This window comes from Mastigoproctus giganteus, chromosome 10, assembly GCF_048544385.1.
Source record: "Mastigoproctus giganteus isolate SK-2022 chromosome 10, ASM4854438v1, whole genome shotgun sequence".
Taxonomy (NCBI): domain Eukaryota; kingdom Metazoa; phylum Arthropoda; class Arachnida; order Uropygi; family Thelyphonidae; genus Mastigoproctus; species Mastigoproctus giganteus.
The window spans coordinates 51,540,238-51,553,463 of NC_143584.1; the positions used below are offsets into that span (position 1 = coordinate 51,540,238).

Below are 13,226 nucleotides of genomic sequence, written 5' to 3' on the forward strand. Positions count from 1 at the left end.
ATTATTATCAATGTAGAACATATTGAGTAGTACAGCTCTGATTCATACGTTCTATGTTTATTTATTTATTTATGTTCCTAAACTTTCAGTTCAACTGATGGAGGGTACCATAATAATCGAAAGCTTTTTGTACTGTATGTATTTAACATATTCTGTTTTACTATTTAACATTAAACCTGTCATTTATTTTATTTTACTTTCCGTTTCATTCTGTGCTACATAATATAATATCGGTGTGTAGATACACCATAGACAACTCTTAAGAAACTACAAAGTAGTTGTTGTAGGCATCATTTGCTCTTTCTCATATTGTGCCCTGCCTTCACGACGAGTTGCCATGATATTGCACTACCTCGAATAAGTAACACTTCACTAATAGAGAAGACTATTGTTACTTATTCTCAGTGAGTACCACCACCCAGACATGTTTCAAGGCTATTGTGAATTTAATGTGAAAAAAAACCCATTGGACCAGATCTATTAAATCAAACAAATGAATTATAAAATTCAAACCATTTGTCACTATTAGACTTAGAAAAGCAAAAAGGTAGAGGGAAAGTAATAGTAGTAGTGGAAGAGGAAAAGAAACATGTCGAAGAATGAAAGGGACAGTAACTCTTCAACTCACACCACTCAAAAACTCAAATTCCTCCAATAGGTAACGCTTCCCTAGTAGAGAAGACTGTTGTTACCCATTCTCGGAAACTCCGTGAATATCAGGCTCCCCAGACATGTTTCAAGGCTATTTTGTATATGTGTGGGATAATAACTCAACTATCCACTTGTCCCTATTAGACTTAGAAAAGCAAAAAGGTAGAGGGAAAGTAATAGTAGGAGTGGAAGAGGAAAAGAAACGGTGTAGAAGAATGAAAGGGACAGTAACTCCTTCAACTCACACCACTCAAAAACTCATAAACTCCTCAAATAGGCAAAGCTTCCCCAGTGGAGAAGGCTGTTGTTACCTATTCTTGGAAACTCCAGACATCATCAGGCTCCCCCAGTGCCGTTTCAGGGCTATTTGGCCCTTTTTCGGTGAGTGGGTAGGTACCCAAGTGATGCCCAGACATGTTTCAAGGCTATTGGCCTATCATCAGTGGGTGGGCAGGTACCCTGGTATTGCAGACATGACGACCCAGTTGTGAAGATAATCACACAATATGAGAGATGCCAAAAGGTGTATATGACAATATTTAAAATAACTAAATGCACAAGGCATAATACATTAAGAGTTTAATATCTATATAATATCGGTGTGTAGATACACCATAGACAACTCTTAAGAAACTACAAAGTAGTTGTTGTAGGCATCATTTGCTCTTTCTCATATTGTGCTCTGCCTCTCATATTGTGTGATTATCTTCACAACTGGGTCGTCATGTCTGCAATACCAGGTACCTGCCCACCCACTGATGATAGGACAATAGCCTTTAAACATGTCTGGGTGGTGGTACTCACTGAGAATAAGTAACAGTAGTCTTCTCTATTAGTGAAGTGTTACTTATTCGAGGTAGTGCAATATCATGGCAACTTGTTGTGAAGGCAGAGCACAATATGAGAAAGAGCAAATGATGCCTACAACAACTACTTTGTAGTTTCTTAAGAGTTGTCTATGGTGTATTTACACACCGATATTATATAGATATTAAACTCTTAATGTATTATGCCTTGTGCATTTAGTTATTTTAAAAATTCTGTGCTAGATTATACACAAGTTTTAAAGTTTACTGAATAAGGACTAAGAGAGAAATTTAAAATTATAGCTTTAGTTATGTGGCCTCAGAGAGGTTATAAGACCTTGCCCTTTCATCTGATTTTGCAACCAGCAGAATATAAACTTCATAGATAAAGCAATTGTCATAATTCTCACAACAGAACAAACTTGCTTTTAATGTTTATTGCTCTAGTGTTGCACTACTTTCACACAGATGGCCTCATTATTAATTAGCCATTTGATGAAAACTCTGCCATGATAGCATGTTTCAGGATAAATGGACTAGTCCCTCATCAGATAGCATATTGTCTCTCGTGACAACACTCAGACAAATGGATAACTTTATCTATGCTAAAACTTGAAAAACTGATTTCATATGCAGCATGGCATGTCACATTGAACAACTTTTTTGTGACTGACAAAACAGTCACAAAAAAGTCACTAGAGGCCACTTGCTGTCTGATAAGTGACCAGTTAATTCTAAAACAGGATGTTGTATCAGGTTCAACTTTGAAATGGCATTTCTTTACAAAGGCAAGGTTATTCTACTTATCTAGACAAAGCCCTGGAAATGCTCAAAGGCCAAGACCTCATAATAGGAATTGTTGCTAATGCCTGCTCCATCCTGTGGAACAGTCCTCACATAGATGAAAAGGGTCATCTCCTGGAGGATCTGATTGTAGCAAATAATTTAACAGTCCTAAATAAACCAGATGGCCTCCATTCCCACTTACTGTACCATAATAGGTCAATCTTACATAGATGTAACCCTCTCAACTCAAGGAATAGCAAGAAACATAATAGACTGGCAAGTCCACAGTTCTTATACAACTGTGACCACAATAACAATGAAATATATTCCCCAATCTATACAGACAGAAGCCACTCTCAGGAGATAGAAACAGCTAGGTATGATGTCAAGCATGCAAATTGGCACATATTTGAACAAACCTTGAGAGAATCTCTTACCGACAGCCTCTTCACAACTTTGAAATCAAAGACAGCTGAAGAACAAGTTCAAGCCATACAAGAGATAATCACTGAAGCAAATGATGCAGCAGTGAGGAAGAGAAAATGGAAGAAAAATCACATCCCATGGTGGACAGCAAATTTTACCAGAATAAGAACACAGGTCAGATACTTCAGAAGAGATTTCCAAAAAGGAACAAGGGAAGATATTGAAGAACTATACAGCAGATACAAGACCCACAGGAAGAATTACCATAAGGAAATATAATCCCAGAAAAAACAATCCTGGGAGAAACTAATTCAAGAAAATGGCAATACAGATCCTTGGAGGCTTGTCCACAGGCTGGTGACAGACAAATTCCATCCAGGGAAAACCCACTCAACCATAAAAATTCTGGGAGAAGCTGAAACAACAACTTGGGCACAATCAATTGACAAGATATTAGTTGAGCTGATAAAAGAGGGTATGACAACCGGGGAAAATACCCTACAAAATAATCTAAGAATAGCACATCTCACATACAAGGCACAACCTGAAGAACCAGAAATTACTGCCATAGAACTGGAAGAAGCAATAACTAGTATGCAATCTGGAAAATCTCCAGGCCTGGATAACATAGAGGTGGGGGCTTTAAAGAAAGCCTTGAAGATAACACCTATACCAATCAGGATGGCATATAATGCATGCCTAAGGGAAGGGGATTTTCCCCAGGAAATGGAAAGAGGCTAACTTTAAAATCTTGCTGAAAAAGCAGACTAGGCCAGTGCAAGAAGCAAGCTCATACTGACCCATTGCCCTTCTGCTAGTCATGAGTAAAGCAATAGAGAAAGTTATGAAGAACAGGATACAACAAAACTACCAGGACAAAGGTCTGGGGACTTGGAACCAGTATGGATTCACGAAGGGAAGGAGTGAGAGAATGCAATTGCTGAGGTCATTAACACAAGATCCACATTGGAAAGCAAATACCTCCTTGGCCTCTTTGTGGATTTCAAAGGAGCCTTTGACACATTGGTGGCAGTGTCCCGGAGAGATCCTGGGAAGCCAGGGTATCTGAACCCCTCTATAAAATGATAAGCAGCTACTTTGACAGAGAGGTCATAGTACAAACAAAATACAGGAAGGTAATCTACAAAGTCACAGTGGAGTGTCCTCAGGGATCCATACTGGGCCTGACATTCTGGAATATGGTTTTTGACAGCTGGCTGGCCAGGGAGTATCCTGATGTTTAATTCATCTCATATACTGATGATTTGGCAATACTTAGTGCAACTCTAGGTGCAACTTGGAAATGAAAACAAATTAGGTACTACAAGACTTTGCTATCTGGATGCAAAACCACATGCTAACAGTATCAACCAAGAAAACAATTCAGCCACTACTAAAAGGCTCATTAGACAGAAATGGTCCTCCCCTCATAAAATATAATAAAGAAAAAATGAAATCAGCAACCAGGTGCAATTACCTCTTTGTCATTATAGATGACAAACTATTTTTTGCTCATCACGCCAGACATCTCAAAGAGAAAATTAAAATAGTACTCAGGACTAATTGTCAGAATAGCAAAGAAGGAATGGGGTTTAAAACCTAGAACCCTGAATTTATACTATCATGCAGTCTTTCTACCCATTATGCTGCTGGGGCATGGATGTGGAGGGCTGACAAGTATACCATCATCAAACAGCTTAACCAGTCACAAAGGCCATATTATTGGTAATATCAAGAGCCTGCAGGATGGTATCTACCCCAGCCCTGCAGATCCTAAAAGGAAAACCTATTCACTTGGAGATCATTTGTCACTATCTAAAATACAGATACAAGAGAGCCCTTCCAACTGTGATATCAGGTATTAATTTGGACACCACAGCACATTTAAAACAGGAACACCAGAGAATTAGATACAGACCTACAGAACAATGGTAGACCAGCTGGGAGACCACCCCATTAGGCAGACTATGAGAGTCTTTTTCTTCACACTACAAGAATATCCCAAATCATATTCTGCATGGTTTTCACCCAGTCTCTAGACTGGGGATGGAAGCCTAAATGAGAAGCTATACAAACTGGGAATAGCAGAGACCCCAAACTGCCACTACTGCTAACAGCAGGAGCCATGGAAACGTGCTATTTCACTGCCTGCCATATACAGATTACAGATACCAACTGGACCTACAAGCAGGAACCCTACAGCCAGGAATGGAACAAGAACTAGTAATGAACAGGTGAAACTACAAGGCATACTGCAACTTTGCAACTCAAGCATTTAAGAGGCAAACCACAATAATATCACATCACATCAGATGGAAAGAACAACCTCAACTAAGAATCTATCCCAAACAAGACAATCTTGTATACTTGCGTGTACTTGTATATTTGTATACACCAATGCTAGGAGTATAGTTAATAAATTTGATGAGCTTGAAGTGTTAATCAAGACATCAAAGGCAGATATTGTTGGAACGTGGTGTCACACAGACATAAACAGTGCAGAATTGGAATTTGGGGAGTACTATGTGTACAGAAAGGATAGACAGGACAGGAAAGGAGAAGGGGTTATGCTGTTAGTTAAGAAACATAAAATCTAAGGAAGTACAATCAGTTGATGTTGGTGGACAATGCAATGTTGAGTCTGTTTGGTGTGACATAAGCACTGGGACAGGAAAAATGAGAATAGGTGTGTGTTATAGGCCTAATGAATCTGATGAATATAATGAGCATTTGTGCAGAGAAATAGAGTGGGCCAGTAAATCAGAGTGTCCTATAATGGGGGATTTTAATTCCCCAGAGACTGGAATTTGTGGGTTGGTCACTCACACGTTAGCAAGGCTTTTGTGGATTTATCGTATAATTTGTTTTCTACAGCAGCATGTTTGGGAAGCAACTAGAGGGAGTAATACTCTTGATCTGATTATCAGTAGTGATTCTTCATGCATTAAGAATCTGCAGATAAAGGAACCACTAGGTGGCAGTGATCACAGTGTGCTGAAGTGGGATTTACTCAAAGAGGTAACTACCATTAGGGGTAAAGGGAAGGGTTTTTGCTTTCATAAAGGTGGCTACGGTAGTCTGAGACAATATTTAAATTCTATATGGTGGGACCAATTATTGATGTTACCAACAGCAAATTCAAAATGAGAAACATTCAAAGAAATAATCTTGGAAGCTACTAGGCATTTCATACCATCTAAGAAATATTGTTCAAGATTTAGGCCTAAATGGATGTCAGATGAACTAATTAGACATGTGACAGAGAAGAAAAATGCATGGGATACATATAAATTGACAGTTTTTTTTTTTTTTAATTAAACATATAAATTAACAGGTGACACAGAAGCCTATGATAGATATAAGCTGGACTGTAACCAAGTTACTACTAAAGTTAGGCAGGTAAAGGCAGATTACGAGAAATCTTTGGCAGAGGATGCAAAGAAAAACAGCAAAGAGTTCTTTACTTATGTAAACTCTAGAAGGAAGGGGATGAATCAGATTGGTCCACTTGATATCAATGGTTCAATTGTTGATGATCCTGCTCAGGTAGCTAACAAACTAAATGAATATTTTGCATCGACATTCACACATGAGGAGTTATTCAGGGAGGGGAATGTCAGAGGTGTATTCAACTCTGGCAGTAAGCTAGATAATCTTGTAATAACTGAGAGTAAAGTGGAGGAGAAATTGTTGAAGATAAACACAAGAAAGGCACCTGGGGTGGATGGAATCTATCTAGTTATATTAAAGGAGGCGGCAAAGGAAGTAAGCAAACCCTTAGCCATAATTATGACAGCTTCCTTGGACATGGGTGGTACCCACGGACTGGAAATGTGCAAATGTGACGACAATCCACAAAGGAGGATCAAAGGGGGAGAGAAGTAATTACAGACCTCTTAGTTTAACTTCTGTTCCAGGGAAATTAATGGAGGCACTGGTTAAAGAAGCACAGCAGGATCATCTAGACAAGACTTCAGTTATAGCTCGGACATAGCATGGGTTTGTTAATGGGAAGTTGATTGGATGCCATGATGTAATCACAAAGGAACTGGATACAAAGAACAATTTTGATATATATTTGAATCTTAAAAAGGCTTTTGATACTGTTGCACATGGACGACTGCTGAATAAATTGGAGCAGTGTGGCATTGGAGGCAAATTGCTGCTGTGGATAAAGGGATAGTTGAGTGGGAGAAGACAGAGAGTGGTAAACAATGGACACTGCTCTTCGTGCACTAATATTATTAGTGGAGTCCCCCAGGGTTCAGTGTTGGGTCCATTGTTGTTTTCTGTATTCATTAATGATATTGATGATGGTATATCATGCTTAATGTTCAAGTTTGCAGACGAAGGTCGGCAGGGTTGTTAATGACACTGATGACAGTATGCTGCTGAACAGGATCTAGAAAAGTGGAGTAGATGGGCTGAGAGATGGCAACTGAAGTTTAACATTGACAAATGTAAAGTATTGCATGTGGGAAGCAGTAACCCCAGAGTAATGTATCAACTGTGTGGTACTACACTGACAGAGGTGGAGAGTGAAAAGGACCTGGGGGTAAATGTGCAGGCAGATATGAAGTTTTCTGAGCAGTGCAGACGGTCTGCAAGAGTAGCTCATCGTGTCTTGTCAATGATATACAGAAATTTTTCTAGCAGGGATGAGGAGGTGATTATCCCCTTGTATAAGGCAATGGTTAGGCCACAATTTGAGTATTGTATACAGGTCTGGAGGCAAATTGCTGCTATGATTTTAAGAAGAATGTAGAGCTGTTGGTACGGGTACAGAGAAGGGCAACGAGATTAGAGAATGGAACGAAGGGTTGCTCTTATGAAGAAAGGCAAATTACAGTGTCTGCAGACTAGACTTCTGCAAGGTGATCTGATTAAGGTGTATAAAGTCTTGAATGGTTTGAGCATGCTCAATGCTGATGGGACTGTTCCTCTTGCTCAGAATAATCTCATGAGAAGGCATCAATTCAAATTGAGGAAAGACAGTTGTAGGATAGGTGTGTGGAAATTTGCCTTTATCCAGCAGGTGGTTGATTGCTGGAACAAACTTTCATCTGTCATTGTAGAAGTTGATAGCTTAAACAGATTCAAGGCAGAACTAAATAAACATTTGGAGCACATGGATGAGTGAAATGAGAAGAGGGTGTGTGTTTTTTTTTGGCTGATGCTATATAAACTTGGTTTCTTGCATCATGTGCCCTTGCTAATGCTAATACCACTTTACCTACGTACCAGGACGAGATGCCTATTGCTGACCCCCTTTGAGTGGTTTGACCACTGCTGACCCTGAGGGACCACTCAGGGTGAAATTGCTCTGTCTTATCTTCCATTCTTCCCCTACTAACTTTCTTTTCTTGGGGAGGGCCTCCTACTTATGCCTCCTCTTCACTCTTGCCTTTCCTCCACTGCACTCCTACTTCTCCCACTATTCCTTCCCCTTTCTTTCAAAGGGCCAGTCTTTGGCGGACCCAGTATGAGATATGGATAACTTGGCACTCCTCCACATGGCAAAGGATGGGAGGTAGGGAGCACCTGACCAGGTGTTGGATGATCAATACCTGCTAAGATGGCAGACACCAGTTATACAATACACCAACAGAATGCATAACAACTCTTACACACCCTACATTATACATGTACGACTGGATATGGCAAAAGCAATATCACAGATGTACTTAAGCAGCGAATAGGGGGAACCCCGTGGTCTGCAACACCAACAAATTTGACGTTTCTGTTAGGGTTTCCAGAAAAATTAGCTGTTACCACATATTATAATAAATAATAAAAAAAAGTCCTTTTTGATGACCCACCCTACACTTGTGCTACACCTGAAGATTGTAAATGCTTGCTATAAGAGCATCCAACAGCTTCCATATCCTACTTATCTCAAGGGTTGGCCCACTCCCTGAATCTCAAGACCACTTCTTTATCACTGAAGAGGAATACTACAAAACTCTCACACAGTATGCTGAAACTATATCTGAAACAAGAAGGTAGGACTTTAGATGAAATGCAGTGTGTGTGCCAGACTGGTGTGGACATATTGTGTTCTTGTGGTAGACAGGTGCTCACCCTGATTATGGCTACAGTTGGGAATAACCTACCTTGGAAGCCCACCACTGCCCTACTAACGTCATGCTGACACTGGTTTCATCTGGCCTGACTAGTGTGGGATGTTTCATTTTGACTGAGCAGCCAAGGACCTGTTCTCCAACTTAGGGTACTCTGGCTCTAAGACTTTAACCCCTTCTTTCCCGGGTCTATGCCCACTTCCCTCCCTACCCCCTAACGTTTTTCCTAGTGAGCTCTACCATGCTAAACATTTTCTCTGCTTTTAACATTTCCCCCCACACACTAATTAAACTAATTAAATTTGTTGGGTCATTAATTGTTTTTTTTTTTTTCCCCCTTCTGAAAGTATCAATACCTAATATATAATATGTTTGATTTCCTGCAGTATTCTTTCACATAGTTTGAGTGATTATTTCACTAAATAGACAAGTTTAGGGAATAACATACAGGGAATAACTTTGATATCATATATTTGGATCTTAGAAAGGCTTTTGCATAATAATATTAGTCTGCAATTACTGTGCTTCAGGTTGACTGTTCACAGTATAAATAAGTGGATAAGGTCTGCTGATCATTGTCATAGTCATGGTTACCCTGGCCACTAGACTTAACACCTCCACCCATCTCCTAGACTTCAGAGTCCCTGATTTTTTTTTTTTTTTTTCGTGGTGTATGAAATCCTGAGTATAGGTGTACCTATTCTGCTTTCCTCAAGATCTCAAGGAATGGAATTTCTTCCTGCAGCAGCATTTATGCTGCAGGAAGCTTACACGTTGCATATCACAATGCCATTTATAAGCCCAACCCTGTGTTGTGGCAGATGGTGGTCATTTTGCATTTGTCTCATTTGTCATTTTGATGCCTTTTATTTTTCTGTTCACTAAAAACAGTAGGTTTTTATTATTGTAATGAATATTATTTTGTGTTCTTGATGCAGCTTACCATTACCATTAGTGTACGATTAAAATGCTAACAATGTTCTTATTTTGACATTTTATTGAGGATAATTTAGGCTTGCCCATCAAATGTGCTGTAGTTGATATTCCACATCCCTTTTGAGTCTAGCTGTATTTCAATTCACACATACTGCAGAAATGGTGGTGTCAAAATTATCTATCATAGTTACAGAGTTAATTTTATAACTTCCAGAAATACACAGTCCAGGACCCTGAAGTCTAGGGGAAGGTCACAAACCTTTTCCTAATACAAATATCACTCCTACACCTGAAGCATCATGGGACCTTGAGATTTTACTCTGGACAGAAATTTCACCAATCACTCTGTATAAATTATTTTATTTGTTTATTTAGATTATATAAATATTACGGAAGCCAACTCCTGCTCACTCCATACCTTTTCTTTCTTTTCTTATATTTTAGGATCCAGAACTTAAAGATGCAGGACTTTATAAATGCAATGTGAAAAATTCAGCTGGTGAAAGTAATGCTAACCTTACATTGAACATTGAATGTAAGTGTATACTTTTTGAAACCATTGTATGTTATTCTTACTTATGATTATAAAGAATTTTGGTTACTTAAATGAGGTTTACTTATCATTACTTTAAAAATTAACTGAATTGTGTATAGTGTGATTAAATTTCAATGTAAATTTGTGTTTAATTCAGTTCTTTATTTATTTTCATTTATATAAATATATAAGTTTTAGGAAATAATCACAAGTTTAGAAGGGTGTCAATTGTTGATAATACATATAACTTTAAATTATACATAACACTGCAAAGAATATATTGAAGTAAGACCAGTTGAACACAATGTACTAATCAAATCTGCTTTGAACTTAGTCCCACTCACTATCTACATTGTGGAAGCAATTTATTCCGTTGTTTGACAACCAACTGCCTAGGACTGTAATTCTAGTTACGTTGGATCTACAAGGTGTGTCTTATACTTGAGGGTAAAACAACATGAACCATCAGTCTGTGTTTTGCATGCGAATGCTTCAGAACTTGTGTTTCACACGATGCAAGAAAATCACACATTCCTTTTCAATGAGGCCAGAATTTTAAATATACAACATGATTATACAAAACTATTAATTGCCGAAACCTTGGAAATGAAATTACAAGGAAATTCTATCGACATCCATTGGCCATTCCTTATTTCTCATTCATGGTCATTTGAACACATGCGTACCAAATATTAGTCTCCCATTTATAAATTTCCGTACATACCAATCTCGTCAGTTTTATTCCTCTCTGTGAACATGACGCTTGTCGAAAAGTTTTTGTCCGCTTAAGGGGTTTAAATTGCAGTGGATTTTAATCGTAAATTTTATCGCTTTTTAGAATATTTTACCTCTATTTAGATTCGCAAGATTTTGATAAAATGTTTTCCAGTACTAGAGGTTACATGGGGGTTTGATATTCCTGGGATTGGGTCGAGGTGTGTTGCACCTTGGGGTATTGGATTGCTATTGCGATCCTGGGGGTATTGGATTGCTCGTGGACTGACAGTATGGAACACGTATGAGTTTTAAAATATTTTAAGATTAATTTAATGACAATTTGTTGTATAATTCACAAAAAAGGAGAGTTGATCAAGAAGAATTCCTTTCAACGGAATAAAAGGTAACTCCTTGTTTATTTTTAAATAATAATTTATCAAAAATTTTCTTTAAATTTGTTGGCTTCCCAGTTCCATAACACAAGGTAGAAATTTACTCTGACAATGGATTACTCCCTTTCCTGTGTGTTTTGTCTAAGAAGGCAAAAGATGCCACCAGCCTTTAGTTTACTTAGCCATTTTAAAGCCTTATACACCTTAGTTAGATGTTTAATTTTCAGAGAATTCAGTGTACAGGCTCTAGTCTTTCTTGTTAAGAATATCCTTTTGTGTCCTCAGCTAATCTTGTTTCTCTTCTGTTCACCTTTCCCTAAAATGAGATTTACAAACCTGTATGCTGTATTATGTAAAAAGGATAAGTAGAAAATATAACAAAGGTTTGTTTGCCAGAGAACAAACATTAATGATTCTGTTGAGTAGCTATCATCTTTTAAGTGCAAGATTTTGTTGTTGTACGCATTGGTATAATGATGTTAAGAATAAGAGATGTTAATATATATATATATATATATATATATAAAGTCCAGAATTCTTGCCGAAGCCCATCTCCACCTTTGGATGAATCAGACATTACTTCCTGCAATGTAATACAAACCACATTGGTATTACAGTGCAGGAAGTAAGAAGTCCTGTTCTTCCAAAGTTTTAAGAATTTTCCAGTTTCCTCCAAAGTGTAGAGAATTTTCATAGGTATAATACTATTTTATATTATTATATAATTAATATTAATTATATAATAATATTATATTTAATATTATTTTATAATAATATATATATATATATATATATCTATATGTATACATTTATTATAATGTATATATATATATATTATAATATAGCATGTATAAAGTTAAACATGTTGGATATTTTCATAGTATCACTTATATTTAATGCTAATCTAGTTAGATTTTAACTTATTTCTTTTAAGAGATCATTAGTGCATCGTTAATGCCATTGTATATAAGCCAATTGGACGTAATACGTGCCTGTAATTATAATTATCTAATTGTACAATTAATTGTGGAATGTTTTCAGTAAATGGTGTTTGCCTATAGGTATTAGTGTGCTTACGGTTCAGGTGATCAGGTTAGTCCATAAAGGCTATCTTAATTCTGTAGGGCCTATAAACATATTATATTTTATTTTTGTAGCTTTTAACCTAATGGTAAGGAAAATTTCATTACAGTTGGCTGATGATTTTTCATTACCTGCAGTTAACATCTAATCAAAATTAATGATTATGTTTATAACTATTCTTATTCTAAATTACAATACAATTTTAATATTATTATGCAATGTAATTTAATACATTCCATCAAGTGCTCATCAACCCCCTACTTCGTCAGGGGCTTTGAGCAGATCGATGGCCCATTTGATGTAATGTCTCATACTTACCTGTTTCTGTTGTCACTATACCAGTTTAGCTAATCTTTAGTTTAAGTATGGTTATATTAATTATTTTTAAATTTTGTTCTTGTTAGCGTTCTATGCAGCAAACTGGGATAGTGGACACAAAGCCCTACGGGTATGTATCCGAATATGTGAAGGTTCTTACTTACCGTTACTAGTCCAGTAGAGGTTGTAGTTTAGAAAGGGGGAACTGCCCACCTTCTAAATGTTTTATATGTAGCAAAGTTTTGCCATACAGTCACACTTACTGTAATCAATGGTGTGATGGTGTATTAGCTTCAGGCCCCGTTATCCTATGCTAATGCTTCTGGTGGTGGTGGGGGGGGTTAGGTGGGGGTGCAACTTTGGTCATTGGGTGGTTGTTATGTTGTTAATTCTATATGCAATATGTTAACTTTGGATTTTGTACACATATTAAATAATGTATTTACCTATGTATTTATGTTTTCTTTTGCCATACCACGGACTGTGCTGGTATAGC

At 37.4% G+C, this 13,226-nt stretch overlaps 1 protein-coding gene across 2 annotated transcripts in view; it reads left to right on the top strand.

The window, feature by feature from the left end:
- LOC150079033 (twitchin-like) overlaps window positions 1-13,226 on the top strand; it is a 2,795,346-nt gene that overhangs the window by 457,445 nt on the left and 2,324,675 nt on the right. For both annotated transcript variants that reach the window (XM_090382361.1, XM_090382360.1), the window contains one exon: window positions 10,130-10,220. In XM_090382361.1, coding sequence (XP_090238487.1) covers window positions 10,130-10,220 — 91 coding nt within the window. The remainder of the gene's footprint in view (window positions 1-10,129; window positions 10,221-13,226) is intronic.